The sequence below is a fragment of the Chamaea fasciata genome, unplaced genomic scaffold (genome assembly GCF_029207755.1).
Source record: "Chamaea fasciata isolate MVZ Bird 193981 ecotype frontalis unplaced genomic scaffold, bChaFas1.0.hap1 SCAF_5, whole genome shotgun sequence".
Lineage (NCBI taxonomy): Eukaryota > Metazoa > Chordata > Aves > Passeriformes > Sylviidae > Chamaea > Chamaea fasciata.
Genome location: NW_027094090.1, coordinates 53,190,236 through 53,210,528, shown reverse-complemented (window position 1 = coordinate 53,210,528; position 20,293 = coordinate 53,190,236). Strand labels below are relative to the sequence as shown.

At 40.2% G+C, this 20,293-nt stretch overlaps 1 protein-coding gene across 1 annotated transcript in view; it reads right to left on the bottom strand.

Moving 5' to 3' along the window:
• The window catches only part of ABCC9 (ATP binding cassette subfamily C member 9), a 68,578-nt gene that overhangs the window by 21,911 nt on the left and 26,374 nt on the right, over positions 1–20,293 (bottom strand). Inside the window, exons 13-26 of the mRNA XM_066183704.1 lie at positions 20,238–20,278; positions 19,135–19,277; positions 15,582–15,690; positions 14,357–14,467; positions 13,739–13,811; positions 11,758–11,863; positions 10,170–10,208; positions 6,592–6,630; positions 4,639–4,740; positions 3,160–3,244; positions 2,565–2,645; positions 1,484–1,621; positions 871–996; positions 154–250 (exon numbers count right to left, since the gene is read on the bottom strand). Coding sequence (XP_066039801.1) covers positions 154–250; positions 871–996; positions 1,484–1,621; positions 2,565–2,645; positions 3,160–3,244; positions 4,639–4,740; positions 6,592–6,630; positions 10,170–10,208; positions 11,758–11,863; positions 13,739–13,811; positions 14,357–14,467; positions 15,582–15,690; positions 19,135–19,277; positions 20,238–20,278 — 1,290 coding nt within the window. The remainder of the gene's footprint in view (positions 1–153; positions 251–870; positions 997–1,483; positions 1,622–2,564; positions 2,646–3,159; positions 3,245–4,638; positions 4,741–6,591; positions 6,631–10,169; positions 10,209–11,757; positions 11,864–13,738; positions 13,812–14,356; positions 14,468–15,581; positions 15,691–19,134; positions 19,278–20,237; positions 20,279–20,293) is intronic.

The window sequence follows — 20,293 nt, the reverse complement described above, 5'->3', positions numbered from 1 at the left end:
TCCTATTGTAAACACAGGTCAAAATGTTGGACTTTCCGCTATTGTTACCAAGTGTCTTCAACAGAATCTCACTTTGCTGCTAAGAACTACCAGCTGTAAAAGTGGAAAGGCAATGAAAGGTGGTATTAAATAAAGTGAAATTGTAAAACAAACCTTCGTCTTCATCTTCCAGTTGTGACTTGGATTCTCTGGGGTACATGGCCCTTCTCAGGGTTTTTCTCTCAAGAGTGGTCTGGTCAGCTTCCATATCCTGAAGTAATTAGGTTATCATTATTATTATTATTAAATAATATTAGGTTTTATTAATTTGAGAGATTGTTTCTTAATTTTAGAGCTTAGCTGATCACCAATTGTAGTAATACTTGCAGTAATCTCAAAGAAACTTTATGTGGATCATTTAAGTTACAGAATAGAAAAACACTGTATTTTTTAATTTAAATTTCAGAGAATTCAGCTTTGTCCACTTCTTTCCCTCTCTCCGGCATTCTTTCATTCCCTCTCTTCTGGAATGGTAAAAACTTCAAAAACACTCTTTAGAGAATCCTAGATCTTCATGGCAATAACAGAATAAAAGGATAAGAGATACCATAGCAAGTTTCTGGGTCCAACCCTTGCCTCACCAAAGGATCAGTTGTGCATCACATTTCTAAGGGTTTCTTGGCTAAGAAGTCCTTACAAACCATCCATGATGGATATACTGCACACTTCCTGGACAATCTATTCCAGCCCCTGAAACTCCTTACAGGTCATGTGGTTTTACTGTAATGTCAAGTTGAAAACTTGCTTCAGACATGGTTTGGGTTTTTTTGAAATTGAATGACAAATATTTCTTTGCGGATAACTCCTCCTTGCCCAGATGCTCCTATTTACCTTTTCCAGCTCTTGATCCTGGCGATTCATCAGAGTTTTCCAGTGTTCATATAGCTCAACATCCTTGTTTTGGATATCCTTTAGTGTCCCTTCTCTAAGCACCATTCCATCCTTCATTGCTATGATCTAGGGGAGAAAGCACCCAGCACTCAACAACACAGATACCATAATCACTGACCTGGATCCTACAAGATATATCTCACCATTAGTGACAATACCGTAATGCAAATTTCTTTTTTAATTTTATTCAATATTTTATTTATAACTTCTCAAGTTTGCTGACACAGCTCATAAACTGAAACTCATATAAGTCGTGCTTTCCTGCACATGTACTGAAAGCATTGAAAAGAAGGGATAGATATAGTTGCAATTAAATCAAAATTCTCCAGGCCTTTTAATGAACAAAAAAAAATCTACTTAAATAATGTAAAAATAGAATAGTTGTTCCACTATAAAATCTGTGTTAGTTAAAGTGTCAGTTAGCCATATGGCATATGAAATTAAAGAGGGACTCTACTGCAGAAAAAAGTAATAATCCCATTAAATGTTATGGTGTTAACTTCAAGTGTACATTCATCCTTAGCAAGTTTTCTCCTGGTACCTCTTCTCTTACCCAGTCAGCATGTGGAAGATATTGTAATTTATGTGTCACCAGAACAAGAGTCCTCTTGTCTTCTTGCAGAAACTTCAAAATTCCTTCCTGCATTAGGTGATCGCTTAAGTGAATGTCCAGTGCAGAGAACGGGTCATCCTGCAATCACATCAAATTGAAAAATATTAGAACAGAATACAAAAGTGAGGTTTATTCCTAAAATAGTATTAAAAAAAAAAATCTGTCTTTACTCATGTTTAATCTCTCTGTGGTGACTAGAACCCAGTCAGAGTGCTACACTCCAGTGAGCTGGAATCCACTTCTTTTCAGTTCACAGCAATGGACTCAATTTCATTTTTTGTGTCTGGCTGTGTGTAGTGCTTGTGCCTCACTGATAGAGTGCAGGAACGCCAGAACTGAAATCTCCCACTGAAATTTGAAAATGCCAGCATCCAAAGTCAAACTTGGCCTCAGTTTTGATGTGAAACTGCCACAGGAAAATTAGAGCAAACTTAGCAGCTCTTCTCATTTCCTCCAAACTAAACTACAGACATGCTTGGTCTTCACTTTGAGTGAGCGTGGCTGGAAATAAGGCAACATTCAGAAAAGGATATCAATATGCAAACACTTTTTCTTCAAGAAGTCTCTACTTAATTTTGAAGAGGCTCAAACAGCCCCTTCATGACCCTCCTGAAATTCCTAATATGCCCTGAAAGTAATAACAGAGAAGGGAAAGGCTGTCCAACTCCACAGCACTCTGCAGGAGAGTGCTGAGTCCTCAGACTGTTCATTATGGCTCCTTGTCAGAAGTCATGCTGATTGCTGTGGGACTGTGCTGATAGTAGGTCACCACTGAGAGCAAGGAGAAGTCAAAACAATCTTCTCCACTCTTCCAGTGTTAATCTGTGCAGGGATTCCCACCTCCTTTAGCCTCCCAGGGTGTTTTGATGCTGCCTCTGATGGATGCTTATTTCCTATGTCTATAATTTGGTTTTGGAGTTGAATACAAGTCCCTATAGGTCTTCTAAATATAAACTAAATATATGGAATTACAGTTTTATTACTGACTTTGCACATTCCGTGTGAAAAAGAAAAATCTTACCAAGAAGACAATGTTGGTGTTCTGGTAGAGTGCTCGAGCTACACAGATTCTCTGTCGTTGTCCTCCACTTAAATTAATGCCCTAATGATTCAAATGGATCAGAAATAGGCATATTTGAATAAACATTATGACAGGCCTTTGGAAATGTGATTTTTTACAATTATAGAGTTCCATTAAAAAGAAAAACTTCCATTAAAATGCTAATTCTATTGATAAACAAGCGTAGTTCTCATATAATATCAGAAGAAAAGTTATTATTCATGGGTAAGTGTGAACTATGAAGAGCTGCTCTGAGCACAGTAGGCTTTTTAGATTGAAAAATGTTACAAACACCAGCATCAAATTCTGCATGCAAAATACAAATACCAGCATCAAATTCTGCATACAAAATATGGGACACTTTGGTCAAGTAATCCCATTTGAGAAATAGCTGAAGAAACAGAAGAGATTTCAATTTTTTTGTAGCAACTGTTGGCGAATTACAATTATTTACCAGTCTGGCAGCCCAATACAGACCAAAACTGTCTGAGTGACATCAGGGAGTGTCTTCTTAATACAAAGGGCAAGCAGAGATTAAAGCATTCACATTATTTACCCTTTCTCCAATTTCTGTCTGATCACCAAATGGCAGTAAGTCAATATCAGGCTGCAGAGAACAGGCATCTGTAACAGCCTTGTACCTGGAAAAACAACGTGGTCATTGCAATTGTTTACCCAGTCACTCACTCTGCTAACACAAAAACCTCCAGGGAGATGTCACGACAAAGTTTTTATTGCTCTGTGATGGCTGGATAATTGTAAAACTAAGTAGGGCAAAATGATAACTGAGAACTAATCCTGGAGCACTGTAAATTAAGCATTGTAAAAAAATTACATCTTTATAAGAAGTCTTTATTCACAAGACTGTTTTTTAATTTTGTAAATTATTGAGTACATTCCTCCCTATCATGGAGTTGTTTTGTTGGACTCCAGAGCTATTTTCCATTGAGGTTTTTATTCTTCCCCCTTTAAGTGCCTCTTCATTTTCTTTGGAGTGATATTACAGGATAAAGGATCCTTACAATGCTTTTGGTCTTAACAGAACCAGCAAACCACTTGCAAAATTTTGAATTTTTTTGGTGAGACTTCTGGGTCTGTAGCAAGTGACCTGCTGATGAGCAGCTGGGATCAGACTATTTGAGTGATGAAATTCAGCCTTGCCCCTTTGAAGCTAGTGAAACAAGCTGATGGATGCAGTGGCTGAAGAATCTGGTCCCTGAAACTTCGGTGCTTTTATGGATTTCAACGCATTTGGTCATGGTTAGGTTTTATCAAGTCAGAATGGAGTCATACATCTTAGCACAACCTGAGAGGAACAGGGTGTATTTTCAAACACTCAAAACAGAGAGAGTGTTGCCTTTGAAAACATCAGCAATTTGTCTTCCTTAAGTCCAGTCACTTTTTCCACATTTGTTAATTGACCTTTTAGAAGGATGGAAGAAGCAGGTGCTGGGTAGGCACAGTAGAAGCTGTGCACCTCAGCTTTCACACTTCCTTCTCCTGTATTTCTAATGGAAGAATTAAGGCTATTCCCTCGAGGCACCCCATCTTCATAAATGCTGTTTTTGGAAAGTGGCTGCTCCAGTAACTTGATCACAGCAGGATTAGCACATAAACTCAGTGGAAATGTGCTTAGAATCCCTGTTTCCAGAGTCCTCTGGCAACCTTGGGCTCCATCAAACAAAAGAAAATACATTTGTCTCCAAAGATAGGATTCATCTGACCTTTGGAAGAGATGTGAAATGGGAGAGATGGGAAATGACACATATGACTTCAGCTGTATTCCATGGAGAGTCACTGCCACTGCGGGATTTCTCACAAACATCTTAGACACGTGCTCTGGTTAGAGGAGCAGCCTAACTTAAACCAGAAACCTTCCTCTGAGGTGAACAAAGTTAGGTCGGCTAAATCCACCCCAGGTTTAGCATGCACTGATTGGTATTTTCCAGAATCTACAAACTTCCTCCAGAAGATGCCAAAAAAACCCTCTTTGAAAGGAGCTGCTTGGTGTTTTTGCAAAGAGATAGATATTTACCTCTGCTTATTAAAGGGGCTGCCAAAGATGATGTTCTCCTCCACGGTGGCATTGAGCAGCCACGGCTTCTGAGCTGCATAAGCCACAGAGTACCTGTTCCTACTGCAGGGAGACACAGAGATTTAGTAAGAAACAAAGCCCTCACACTAGGAAATAGCTGATAATCAGGATTTTTAAAGTTAATTTCATGAATGTACATTCAGAAAAATTCAGGGAGACACATAAGCAAAACAAAATGAAGGGAAGAGTTTTAAATTCAATGCTCTAGTTAGAACAGCACCCACTCTCTCCCGTGATGGCAAAATCTACACTCTAGGCTGTATTCTATTCTACTGTCAATGGCTGGTACCTATCTCAATCTAGTAATTGCAATTCAAATCCAAAGGTAAATTTTAACTGATACTAAGAAATATTAAATTCTCACAGGAATAATTACTTGGCATTATTTTCTCTTACATCAAAACACAGAGTAAAAAAGCACTGTTCAAATGGCACTGGCACACTTGACTTGATGCTTTCTGAAGTGTGAGATTATTTTATGTGGCCACACATATAAAATACTTTTTTCTCAGTGAATACTTTTTTCCTTTCACTTTATTATATCCTCAATGATATTGGACAAGAGGGCAGTTTAATACAGATTGGGAAGGAATCACTGTAGCCTCACAAGGATTTATTGGACATACTTTAAATGTGTCTAAATGCCTAATGACATTTGTCAATATGGATATGAATGTTCTTTACTTCTGGCTGTTTTGCCAAGGTACAGCAGCAAAACCTGTCATGTAATTTCTGGCATTTTTCTGAGATGCCTAAGGTGATGTGAGAAAGGAGGTGTGAACTGGTACCAGCTCGTGGATCTGAACACTTATCACAGAATCGTGGAATGGTTTGGGTTGGAAGGGACCTTAAAAATCATCTTGTTCCAACCACTGCCATGGGCAGGGACACCTTCCACTAGCCAGGGTTGCTCAGAGCCCCATCCAACCTGGCCTTGAACACTTTCAGGGATGGGGCAGCCACAGCTTCTCTGGGTAACCTGTGCCAGGGCCTCACCACACATACAGTAAAGAATTTTTTTCTAATATCCAGTCTAAACCTCCTCTGTGTCAGTGTGAAGCCATTCCCCCTTGTCCAGTCACTCCAGGCCCTTGTAAAGAGTCCCTCTCCACCTTTTCTGTGGGCTCCCTGCCAGTTCTGAAAGGCCACAATATGGTTCTTCCTCAGTCTCTTTGATGGTATTGCCTCAAGCAAAACATTTGCTTAGCTTCATTCGTAAGCATGTAGTATTTACCACTGAGAGAGGGGGTGCTAAGGCAGGAGAAACTGCTGGTTAGAAGCTGTCAGCAATATCCCAAAACTTCCAGGAGTTTTAGCTGTATGCACTCATATGAAATATGGCCTCAAGATTATGGGGCAGCAAACCATGGTGTGGCTCCCAACCACAGCTCTGTGTGCCACTACCTCTCTGTCATTTGTGACATACTTTTAGTGGAGCTTGTCCTCCTTTTAAACCTGGAGCCAGGGGTGGAGTCCCTGCTTGGCTTCAGTTGGAGCTGAGCTGGCTCCCTCTGTGCCCTGCTCCATCCCATCCCAGGTTCGGCACCATGGGGAACCCAGTGCGGGGCAGAAAACTCAAAAACATGTGGGAGGAGACACCTAATCATGCCTCATGGCTAGAGATCCTGTCTGGCATGACAAGGAGGTCACTGAACTCCCACTGAGGTCAGATAGGAGCTGAGCATCTTTCAGACAAGACAGAGGTAGTGGTTCACTGGCTGGAGAACAGTGGGATCCACTGGATTTGCGCAATCTATCAATTAATACCACAGTAAAAAATTGTCAACATGGTAAGGAAACACGGAGATGGTTTAAGAGCACAAAGATGAGCATTTGGGGAAATTCTGAAGAAATTAATGAATGTTTTATGATACACTAGAAAAGAAATAATACCTTCTGGATGCTTCAAAAGAAGTTTCAGTTTCATTTACACTGTAAGTTATGGTAAATGACATTTAGTAAGCAGGAAATATAAAGAATAACATTTTGTGCTAGTTTTACATACAGTTAACCTGAAGTTAAATACATACTTTAAGAACTCAACATCAGTTTGGGTTTTTATGTTCTTGAAGGTAAAACAAACAAGGTCTAAGCAAAAGCACAACACTTTCCTAAATGTGGCAGTTTCATATCTACAAGGCATGGTGTCTAAACAGGCAGATTATCTTGTTAGAAAATGTATTAAAATGAAAATTGTAACATAAAACCTATTAAAAATTATTAATATGGCCTGGCAAGCAAAAAGTTAGCTTCTCCACACAGTTCTGCCAGTGGCCTGCAGAAATTGGCAACTAAGGTCAAATTTCCCCTGGAGAAAAGATGAGCTTTGCAGCTACACTGTAGGATCAGAACAGATTTTGAATCTCTTGGTAGCACTAAGGCTGCATAAAGCTGTGCACAGCCCTACAACATGTAAGTTTTTCTTGTCATCCTCCACTTCTTAAGGATCATATCCTTAAGAAATACATTCTGAGGAGCATTCAAATAGCAGCAATGATATGAATGATTTTGCAGCTCCCTCTGTTTGCTAATTGACTTTTTAACAGTGCCAAGAGCCTGAAATGGCAGGGAAAGCAGTTTTGGACCAGCAACGATGCTCATTCCAGGCATGGTGATGCGTCACTGCAAAGTGAAAACCCAAAGTGATTATACCAGGTAAATAGAAACAGGCATTGGAAGGGGGTAGAAAACTCATGCTAAAACATTATTTTCCTGACTTTAAAAAAAAGGCCATGAACAAAAAAATCCTCTTCTCTCAGGTCTATGAACACTCTAGATGAAACTCTTTAACACTGAGAGAGAAATGACTGCTTGCCTGCGGGGATACCAGTAAATGCAGCTGCACTCATTAGCAGGATATCCAAGTCTAGAAAGGGCATAAAAATTCTAATAGCAAGCAGAGTCCTTGTAGAGCTAGACTTGTGTATTAAACATCTTCCCAAAATGCCAGAACTGAGACATGTTTTCTCTGTTGCACATCAGCTCTCTGAGGACTTGGATAATTCAGGCCTCCTAAAATGCACAGTCTGTGTTTTCTTTATACACCGCTTGCCAGAGAAGGTGCTGCATCAGAGGGGAATAAGTCTCAGAAGTGCCAGAGAGCCACACACTGAGGCTCAAAACAGACAGCCCCTCATTAAAACTTGGTCTCTCATTCAGCAGAAGCTTCCAGTCTTCTCTACAATGGAAAAAAGTCACAAGAAAGCAAAAGATGGAGTCTAAAGAGAGATTGAAAAGGGGCTGGGAATTAGGTGAAGGCAAACAAGAAGAAGAAACCCTAAATTTGCTCTATTCAAGACTCCCAAACTTTTGTCAGGAGAGCACTGTAGTGGTAGAGAAGGAGAAAATGCTTTCAGGTATAAGTTTGGGAGCACTTTCTGAACAACAAGTTAACAAAAACTGGGCACAGGCCTTGCAAGACTCCTTGCAATTCCATACCAGATTTAACGTGCTTGCCATAAAAACCAAACAGAGTATCTCAATGGACAAGGACTTATTTTAGGATCTCCATTTCTTAAACCCTTTTTCCTTGGTCAGAAATTTCATTCCTGGCTTAGCTTTACAAATAGACTTTGATTCTCACAAATTATGAATGAGATTTCTGTGAGAATCCACATTCACCAATAATCCCATGAATAAACACAGAGAAGACCTTTAGTGAGCTGGGGCATTCACAAACAAGGGGATTAAGTATTTGGTTTTATACTTCATTACCCTGTCGAATCCGAGAGAGTGAAGTGATTGCAGGGCATGGGAGTGGGCTGAAATTGAAGCTCCTGAGATTTCTAAAAAGGCTATTTTATTTGCCTGAGGGGATTAGCATTGATTTCCTCTAGTTCATTTATTTATTGAAATGTGGCTATTTATACTGATTTTTAGCTGTACTATAAAATATACATATTGCCTTAAATGGGGTGTGGTAAGTCCAAGTCTGAAATGGTAGAAAGGACCAAACTAATCAGTCATTTTAGGATTTTTAATATATAAGATGAAAAAAAAACCAAAAAAACAAAAAAAAAAAAACAAAAAAACCCAACCCCCCTCCCCCCCAAAAAAAAACAAAAAAAAAAAAGGCAAAAAAACCCAACCAACCAAAAAAAAAAAAAAAAAAGCCACAAAAACCAACAACAAAAAAAGAAGAAATCAATTGAAATCAAGGTTTTAAGAAAAAGTAAAAAAATGCCCTTGTTTAGAGATTTAGACACTTTTATGGCAATTTGTAATGTTTTAAAATAGACTAAAGCATCTCTAACGAGGTCCTGATTCCTTCATCCTACAAAGTAATGAGGGAGGAGAAGAAAAGTGTACAAAATCCCTGAGACAGCCCTGTAAACACAGAATGAACCATTTCCTCTGCTAATATAGGCAGGAAATTGAGGCAAGATGAGGACCAAGCATCTACACAAAATCCATACAGGAGTTTAGAGGAGTTTAGGTCTGTCCCCTGCAACCAGAACTGGCAATTCTGCTGGTTTTGGCCACTGACACTGATGTGGATGATTTTTCATTCCTCCAGTGCTCATTGTGCCCTTCAGTGCTTTCTGTGAGCTCCTGTGGTTGTAATCTTTGGGTCAGCATTGTGCTTGGCAAGCCTTCTGAGGGGAGCACTGAGTTTTCCTAGTGTTTGTCACATCTTTCTGGATACTTGAGGACAAACCAGGCCATTTTTGAGGATCTATTTAATAATTCTTGTGTTTCCTGAGCTTTTCACTTAGTATACCACAAGCTGTTTACACAGAAACCATTTCAATGTATAAAAAACGACGTGGCAAGTGAAGGGTTTCCATTTAGCTCCTCTTGGTTTGGCAGTCTGAGAAGATGGTTCTGACTGTTTGGCTTGATGTGCACAAGGGGAATACATGTCTCTGCATGACTCCCACAAATTATTAGGAAATAACTTAATAATAAATAACTCTCATCTGAAACAGGCTTGGCTGAATGACTACACCTAGACAGACCCATGCATCAGTGTGTAAAAAGCCTCTCAAGCTGATTGCTCACTGGGAAAACAAAAATGCAGCTCCATGCCTAAGGATGTCACGTTTCTGGGTCATGTCTCATAAAAGTGGGAAAAACTGAGACCCAGCCCCTAAGATTTGCTCTGGCCAAGATCTTTTACAGAAAGATACACTGCCATGCTTTATTTTTCTGAGATGCCAAAGCAGTGACAACCCTGGCAGCAGGACACACAGCTCTCACTGCAGTCAGCCTCCACAGGAACAAGGTATTTGAATCCCAGTGAATGCCTTGCAGGATTGTCCCAATATAACTGGGGCTGGAATCTTATCCATGCTTACAATTACTGTGTTGTTACAGCTAAATTTGTAAAGGAATTCACCTAGCCTGCATTTCATCCCTGGATCAGTAGCTGCGTTAGTCATGCATGGAGAATCACATGGAAAGGGACTTAAAAGAGTAAATAGGACCTTTATTATGGGTTTGCAATATACAGGATCCACTTAGTTAAATACCTGAAGTATCCTTCTGTATTCATCTGTCTGCCAGGCAGTCTGAAATTACCAGCAAAATATAACCATGTTTGCATCAGCTATATCACAATTACAGTGTGCAATGAAAAAAATCTGAGGTGTTTGCTAAAACTTGAGTTTCTTGGTGTTGTGGTGATGTACAGACCCCTAATCAACTGACAGCATGATTCTATCTCTTGAACAATATTAAACTTAATTTTTTTCACAATTGCTAAACATTTCATAAGCTGTATCTATTATGTTTCCAAGATTTCTGATTTTTTTAACCATTCCAAATCTTTATCTAAGAAAAATCTGAGTCTTTCTCAAATACTTCTTTCAAAACAATTTTGAGAATCATTTCAAGGTACATTCTACTTACTCCTTTTATTTTTTTTTTAACTACTGAGAAAAGCAATGCCTGATTGTGGTATAAAAACCTTCATTGCATGTCTCAAATAATTAACTGTGGTAGGTCACATATTCTTCTTCCTTCAAAGCCTAAATTCATATATAATTGAACTAAATTTAGTGCAGCCTTGGCTTCAACTGTACCTGCTACTCCAGTGAGATCATATGTTTAGAATAGCAGAAAGTGAAGTATAGCTAGAGAGCAAAAATGCCATGGATACTATCACAGGAAAAGCAAAAAACATCCAGTTTACAACATTGCTGTAAGAAAAATATGACAAAGGAGGTCACTAGTCAAGGGATGGGGCAACAAAATATTGATCTCTGTGACAAAATTCCCTCTTTTCTCCAAAAATGATAATTGAGAGGAGTTTGGCTTGGTAGTTTTAAAGAAACAGAACCGATTTTTATAACCGAAGAACAAGTCTTGGGGTTACAGCATATCACGTCCACTGTCTCTGCCCTGCCTAAGCTTGAAGAGTGCTTGCTGCCCCATTTAGTGTTTGTGGGAAGTTCTCATTCACTGGCTCTGAATCCAAGGTCTGACCTCATGGCCAGGTCTCCTTACAGAAACAGCTTTTGCCCAGCCTTTACTTTTAAGGTGTTTGGTGTGCTCAGGCTGCTTTTTGAGTGTATTACTGTGAAGAGTGACACTGTTCCATAGGTGAGGCTTGGGTAAGTAGCAGGGAAAGAGAAAAGCATTGCTCACATGTAATTACATTTTTTTTTTCGCCAGCAGTAGCAGCAGCTCTGAGTGTAACTACATCCTTTCCTTTAGGCTGGCATGCCATGCAACCACCAGGCTGGAGAAGCTCCACACTTTGACTGGTGAGTACAGGAACAACATAAGAATGCTGACTTCAACTATAGTGAGTACTGAAGCCTATTTGATAAAAGGAATAGCCTATGTTTTCTATCCAGGTCATTTGCTAGGCCAGTATATTAGATATTAATCACCAGACTAGCCTCTTTCCCTTCTTGGGGCACCCTGCTCTGCCTCCTCTGAACATGACAACACAGTGAAAAACCCTTCCTGAATTTGCAGGTGGTGCATTCCAGAGAGGATCTGGGTGATGGTAATCACTCAACATGCAATTCTGAGGCATGAAGTTTACATTTCTCCCAGCAAATCTCAGCCTCCTCCTTAAAAATACAGCAATTAATAGCTATATAAACATACTTGCTCCAGTGAACTTTTCCCTCCAGGGTCTGCATCTCTCCCAATATAGCAAGGAGAAGTGAAGACTTGCCACAGCCAACTTGGCCCACAATCATTGTCATCTGACCTATGATAATAGTAAAAACAACAAAACACTTTTTAAAAAGAGAAAAAAAAACAGTTTTACTCCACAAGGCCCAGTAACATTCTGCTCTACAGCACTTGAACTGATTCAATAATTTTTTTTAGCATCCATTACATAAATGGGCAATATTGCATGTATTCATCCATGGAAACATTAATGGATTGCATTACACACACTAATCTCCAAAGGAATGAGCCTTCTGCTCTTACCTATATTAACATTTGTTTTATGGGACTGTGTTACTCTATGGAAGTTATTTAGGGTCAAATGATGTATGGTGGGGAGTGATTATTCACCCTGGAGGATCATGAAAATTTGGACCAATCTAATAAATGAACTGAAATGAATTCGGGCTAATCTAATAAATAAACTGAAAGAAGACCCATTACTCTTCTCTGCTTTGCTGTACTTCTTCTCCCCCACACAGACACTTTCCTACCTCCAGTCCCACTCTGCAGTGACAATGGTGCTTCTCAGATCTTCCCATAAACTGACTGAACTCACTGATTGTGCTGGCCAGTGCATTTCATGGACTTACAGAATGTTTGTGTTGGAAGGGACCTTACAGATCACCTTGTTCCATCCCCCTGCCATGTTCAGTGACATCTTCCACTATACCAGGTTGCTCAGAGCCCCATCCAACCTGGCCTTGGACACTTACAGGGTTGGGACAGCCACAGCTTCTCTGGGCAGCCTGTGCCAGGGCCTCACCACCCTCACAGGAAGACTTCTTTCCTCATATCCAATCTAAACCTTTTCTCTGGCAGTGTGAAGCCATTACCGCTTGTCCTGACATGCCATGCCCTTGTCAAGTCTCTCTCCATCTTTCTTGTAGCCCCTCTTTAGGTACTGGAAATTTTCCAGCTAACCTTCTCTCCAGCTGGGAAGGCAAGGGTGTTATTCCTTCCAAAGGAGGCAAACTCTGGTTTACCCAGCCTGTGAACCCATAGCCTCAGACTGTAAACTCCTTGGAGCAAAGACATTCTGCTGGTGACACTTAATGCTACATGAAACAAATCATACAGGCTTGGGGATTACTAAATTACCATGTGACAGCAACCTAAAGTAATACTTTATTTTAAAACAAAGCCCTCAATAGGAGATCAAAATAAAGCTTAAGACTATTTAATGAAATGCCAGCAGGCGGTGTTATGAATATTACAGCATTATCAACAACAACAAGAAGAAATAAAATTATTGTTGACATTATTATTAATAATAAGAAGAAATAATAGTTGCTACTTTTCATATCTGCTATGCAAGTATTCCAAAACAAACCAGCATTTTGTAAACCTGTGGAATGCCTAGCCAAAGACATTGAGGATGCAAGAAATTACAGGAACTCAGCTTGATAAAGAGGAATTCATTGAGAGACAAAATAATTAAGGATTTCTTGACAGAAAAACTCCATTTTCTGAATGAAAATAGTGGTGAAATGGAAGACTCAAATGTTGATAAATGGCAGGAAAAGTATAATACATGGGTGTTGCTGAAAACAACATACTGAGTTAGATGGATCCTTGGTTTGAATGAGTCTGGAGTTCTCCCTCTTTCTTTTTTTTTAGTTTCTCTATTAAAAATAATAATGATGTTTTTTCACGTTTATTCTAACTCTTGACTTAGTTTGTGCTATTACAGAACTATATAAACTATATAGATATATAAAAGACACATAATTTATCTAATGATATTAGTATATGAACAACACAGCTCATGACCTTGTATACACTTTTAACCTCTATTTTTTTCTTATAAAATTCTAAATGTGGACCTTTGTGCATTTCAAAGCATCAAGAAGTGGAATTAATAGCAATTTGACATTATATATTTCATGTTTAAGGTGTGCTTTCATCCTACCTGTTGGGATTCTAATGTTTATGTTGGACAGTGTAGCTAAACCACTTCCCCACGAAAAGTATCCATTGGTCACCTACAAAACAATTACCACAAATAAAATATTTAAACACTGAAGGGGAAAAAATTGGAATGAAAAATTTATATTTAAAACACCTTCATAAAATAAATCTGTGGTTAATAGACACAGTGTGGTATGGTTGTACACACAGAGAAAAAAACAAGCTAAGTTTGTAAAGATTACCAAATCCCAAAAACTTGTAAAATTGTGAATAAGAAAAGATAAATACACAAATGTACATAATGTATGTAAGACAAGAAAGGGATGATCTTGAGGTGAGCTCTATTTACCAAATACTTTTATTCTGTCAAATATAAGACTAAAGACTTGGACATTAGACTCATGATGCCTCTTTGTTTCCTGAGAAGACACAAAAGAATTGTAAAAACTGGTCTGAAGCTCACTCTTCTCACTGTAAATTGGGCTAAAGTGCTATCTTATTTAAGGGCTTGCTCTTGCCATGGAAAATTTCAAATAACAATAGCAATTGGGCACCATCAGGTGCTGTTGTAGGAGGACCTGCTCCCTATTTTCATGAGGGAAAATATTTTCTAAACCACCTTAATGGCCACATCATCAATCTCCACAGGCCGTGTCTGCTTCCTTGCTGGCTGCTCATAGCTTTCAAGCTGATACCTCAGGGGCTGCCTCCTGTTGATGGCCTTGGTGTGCTACATAGAGAGAAGTGAAAACAGGATAAAAGTTGGAATCCTCGTGAAAAGACAGCATTTGGTGCCCTGTGAAGCAAACAATCCCTTTTCTACCACCATTCCAGCTCAGGAGAAGCAGCCAGTGCTTTTCAATATGTGATAATACAGACACACCACTGTCATCCATACATTTTAAATTTTTTGAACACCCTTAACTGAAGCACAGAAAATACTGGGATTTTTTTTGCTTCCCATGCTTAACCATCTGAAATTTCATCTCTACCATCACTCTCGAACCCTCTCCCCATCATCTACAGTCTCTGTAGGACTAAGCAAAAGGTGGACAGGACAAATAAAAGCTGAAACAATCTAATTTTTATTTCTTTTGTTATCACTGTTAGCCCAGAAATACAAGCAAGGTGTTGTTTCAGTTTGGCAAGTTAAAATAAAACTTTTGTGCTAATTCTTTCTTTCTGTTGTCATCTTCAAGTTTCAGTCACATTTCAAATTGTAGTTAGTTTGAAACTGTTGAAATATATAGCTTTAGAAAAATGTCAGAATGAAAAAAAACACCTTTCCCCAAGTCATCTTCACTGTGGTTTTTTGTCCTCAAATTTTACTCAAATTCATTTTATGTTTAGTACTCCAGAAACAGAATTTTGGAATTAATTCCTATTTCACAAAGTTTGGTGGTGTTTTTTTCCACCTTTAATTCTGAATTTCCCGAAGCAGGAATTGTTCGTCCCTGGAATATCCCTGGAAGGATGCCCAGTATAAGTTGGATTGTATAGGCAATATACAGTACAAACCCCATAACCAAAAGAAATCCACCTAGGCCTTCTATAAAAATGAATAAGGTTGAATTTTAGTCATTTTTAAGTATGTTGGCGTATTATGGTTGGTTTTGGTTGAGGGTTTTTTTTTGCTATTGACACTCCAGCAATGCTCAAGCGTGTTTGGGGACCCTTCACGTCATAAAAACACAGAGAGTTGTACATAAAAGGGGCAAAACTTGCCAGCATTAGAGGCAGGGTAGAAATCAAAGCTCCCAGGCTCTTTCAGCTTGGCCACTGGCTTTGTATGGGGATATACGGCCTCTATGCCTTGCAATTCAGGGTCATAAAGCAGAACTTACAAGTCCTGTGTGCTTCTTACAGGATTCATAAGGTACAGAGCTGTCCCCTCCTCTCCAGCTGTCATCTCCAATCTCATCACTCAGTAGAAACTCATTCAGCTTCTGAACACTTCAAAGAAAACAGGGCAGTGAGTTACATAAACCCAGGTTTCCACGAATACATTTCCTTTTTTGTGCAGTCACGCCAGCAGGATTTATCAGAAATGTTCCAAAAGAAGCTCATGGGATACTTTCATCTGCCACCCTGATGGCCAATGAAGATTTATGTGTGTGGAAGAAGGACAGATGAAAATAATTAAGCATTGTACTAGTAGCTGGGAATGAAGACCAGAGCAAGTCATGAGGGTGCCAAGGGAGCTCCATGGGAATGGTTTCCCTCTTGGGAGGCTTATGTCTTCTGTGCCTTTCTCAGGCTGCTGCAGTCAGGGTGCAGAAATAAGTCATTCACCCACCTCTATCCTCTGGAAATGCCAGGGCAGTGGGTGCATCCTGACACAGCTTTTGTACCATATAAAAGAAGACATTCAAGCTATTAAAGACTGTCCAAAAGAGTTCATGAGGACAGTGATGGGTCTGGAGGGGAAACCTTATGAGGAACAATTGAGATCACCTTGCCTGTTCAACCTGGAGAAGTGGACACTGAGGAGAGACCTCACAGCAGTTCTGCAGCTTCTTCACCAGGGGAAGTGAAGGGGAAAGTTCTGCAGCTTCTTCATGAAAGGAAGTGAAGGGGCAACTACTGATCTCTGCTCTCTGTGACCAGTGACAGGACTCAAGGAAACAGCATGAAGCTGTCTCAGCGGGGTTTAGGGTGGATATCAGGAAAAAGTTCTTCACCCAGAGGGTGGTGAGGCACCGGAGCAGGCTCCCCAGGGAAGTGGTCACAGCCACAAAGCTGACAGAGTACAAGGAGCATTTGAACAATGCTCTGAGGCACAGGATGGGTTTCCTGGGATGTTCTGTGCAGGGCCAGGAGCTGGACTCAATGATCCTGGTGTGTCCTTTCCAACTCAGCATATTCTGGGATCCCATGTTTCTGTGAACTGCATGCACACAGGGGCTGGGTCTTGCACACCTCAGCACAGCCATGGCCAGCTCTGGAGACACAGCAACTCTTTGCCTAGCTCTTAAAATTGTCCACTGGGAAATACAGCACACAGGTTTAATTCATTCTTCATCACAGGAGCATTTGATCCTCTTTCTATCCCCCTTCCTTTCAGAGTGCTGTAAGCACCTGGGTCTTTGTCATTCTGGGGAAGGGATGAACAAAATCACACACCAGACATGATGAAGTCATTACCTTGCAGAAACTAAAATCAAGGTGCTTTGGGCCAGAGATTGAGAAAGCAGAAGGACATATGCCTTCAGATTAGTGATTTGAACATTAATCTGCAAGTGGGAAAGTAGTTCATCTCTAAGTCAGTCTGTATATTTTGTATTAAATTATCAATACACCTTCAAGTCACAGAGAGACAGGTTAGCAAGAAAGCACGGCTATTGTCATTATTTCCTCCTGCCAGCATGCCTGTTCCTATCTCCTCTCTTGAACAGAAAGTTTACATGCCTCATAAATTCTGATATGGTTCCATATCAGAATCTCAGTCTTACATAAGGGGCTAAGCTAGAATTTATTTTCTTGTAGAAGATACAAGACCTTGTTTTGATCAGCATCTAAAATGACATCAACCCTTATTTTGCACTTGAATGAGGTACCCTCAGAAGTTTAAGTGGCACTAGAACTACTCTTGAACAGAAAATTGAGATCCTGACCAAAGTATAAGCTCTTTATCACAAAAATAATAAGCACATACTCTTATATGTATTTGATTGAGGATAGAGCCATAGAGTGGCCAAACACACATTCTTTATCCTTCACTTGGGGGACATGATGTTCATGGGAGAAAGACATTAGGAGATGAGTTTGACAAAGGATGCAGTTTGTTTTGGCAAATCTGGTCTTTGAATAGTGTCCTGAGGGGTGGCCAGTAGTGTTAAGGAAAATGTACACACCATTTTGATATTAGAGCTATGCTAAGCATAGTACAGAGATGTAGAGGCTTGGATGATTTATAGAGGAGCTTGGAGATTTTCCACTACTCAGAAATAATTTTCAACCTAGGGAAAATGTCTCATGTGGCCCTGCTCCTGCTGCTGCTTTGATAAAAATAAACACTGTTTAATTATTTTTGTTTTTTAAAGTCACTGTGGCACTGGGAAATGACAGCTGTGGAGCCCGAAGTACCCTTGACTGCTGTTTGGTATTACCATTACCCACAAAAAAGAGGCAGTGACAGCAGCAATGCATTATCTTGCCAATGTGACTCAGCCTTGGCATGAAGGAACAATGTTTCTGGGCGGGAAAGTTAGTTCTGTCTTCACATCCTTCTCGTGCTTGGCATCTGACACTCTACTGCCAGCCAGATGTCACTCTGCACCTCTTGGGACGCTTTGGCAGTGTGTAGGTCCGCACAACCACCCTATAACTGTGACTCTGTCCATACAAGCCACTGACATAACACCCAAAAGCCTGAAATTTGATTTATATCAATCCGCTCCTTTAAGATTAAGTGCTCTCTATCCCAGCATGAAGGAAGCTGCTCTGTTGGGCTGTTTTACAGAAATAAATACCAGGAACAGGATGCAGGACACCATTAAATTCTCACCCTCAGCCCAATGCAGTCTACATGGAGGTAAGGTTACTCTTCCTTGCTTCAGCAGGGCTGGTCTTGCTAGAGAACTTCACACTAGGCTCTCTCACCCCCTCAGTGCTGACAAGATCCCAGAGAGTGCTAGGGAAGAGCAGTGGTGGGTGGCCACAGTGTGAGAGGAGGAGCATCCCCCAAGGAAGGACAGTGCAGCCCTGAATCCAAACTGCCAAAGTTAATGAAATTGCAAAAAGAATGGAACATTAGGAATCATAGAATTACAGAATGGCCTAGGTTGGAAGGAATCTTAAAGACCACCTTGTTCTGACACCCTGCCACTATCCCAAGTTGCTCACAGCCCTGTCCAACCTGGCCCGGAACACTTCCAAGGATGGGGCAGCCACAGCTTCTCTGCGCAACCTGTGCCAGGACCTCACCACCCTCAGAGGAAAAAATGTCTTCCTCATATCCAATCTAAACCTCTTCTCTGCCCCTTTTGGAGCCACTTCCCCTTGTCCTGTCACTCCAGGCTCTTGACAAGAGTCTCTCTCCATCTTTCCTTAGGATTCCCTTCAAGCCCTGGAAGGTCACAATGAGGTCACCCCAAAGCCTTCTTCTCTCCAGACTGAACAATCCCAATTCCCTCAGCCTTTCCTCCCAGCAGAGCTGCTCCATCCCTCTGATGCCCTTGGTGTCCCTGCTCTGGACTGGCTCTAGCAGCTCCCTGCCCTTCCTGTGCTGTGTTTCTTTGTGTCATGCAGTAAAAAGAAAGGGTCACTCTGATTTCTCTCACATCTTTAGCATCAGTCCCACCTCATAACACTCTTCCACATGAGCAAGTAGAAACAACCTTTTCTGGTACTGAATGTGAGTGTTCAGGAGTTGAAGGAAGGAGAAGGATCACTTACCTCACGATGGCCTTGACTGCAAAACGAACCACAGTGGAGAGCAGGAACAGGGGAGTGACCAGGATGTGGAACAGTGACAGGGATGCAAATGCCTGGGCCGGCTGCAGTGGCTTTTCATTGGTATATGCATAAGTCACAAAGGTCTGTCACATCAGAGAAAGAGCATGTCAGGACAAGGACTCTTGAACAACATGGACAAAGACAGCAGGCAAAATATTTTGTTCAGCTAAGGCTAATAACTACCTCAGTTCACTGGGAACCAGGATAAACTGAAGAGAAAGGTGTGTTCTGTTAAAGCGAAATAGATTTTAAAATCTTGCCAGTGATTTCTAGAGGTGTACACATTGAAGAGTGAAAAAGTTTTCATTATAAAATCCAGCATTTGATTACAGCTTTGTAATTGACTTTAGGGTTTACAGGAAACACTCAACCCAGAAAAAAATCAGTAAGAATCTAAACAAATCTTAGGGTTTTTTTCACAGATGCAGAATTCTTGCAGATGTACAATTCTTGTACATACTCTCAGCATACCCTGCCCTCAAAATTTGGTCTATGAAAGCTCCTTACTGATCAGCATGGCATAGTTCCTCTAGTGCATGAGACTGAGACTTAAATCTGGCTAGAGGACAAACAAAATTTATTCCTCTTTAAACTGCAGTGTACCCTTTCTTGAAAACTTGAATGGAGCCTCATAATGCATTTTGAAACAGGAATAAGTTTTGCTGCTAAAGAGACAAGAAAAGACACTCAAAAGCCCTTTCAAAATGAGCTTTTTAAAATGGGTCTTCTTTCAAGTTGTGACCTTCCTTCCTTCCTTCCTTCTTCCAGCAAAAAAAATCAAGATGTAATGATTTTTCTTTCTTACAATAAAAAAATAATTTTTCTCTTTGGTTTTACCAATCCACCTTCTGGGAATGAAAATTTCCAGGGTCATACTGTCCTAGAGTTAGCAGGGACACCTTAATTCATCCGCTGATTTTATGAAAGATAGATCCCACAGTAACAATCATTAAAAAATGATGCCCTTTCTTCCTTTTTACACCCCCTCCCCCCACTTTCCTCTCCCTTTTTTATAAGGAAAATGGAGAAAAAGCATATCTTACTGCAAGAACAGCTGCTATGGGTATGGCTGCATTCATAAAAACTGGGAAAGGGAAAT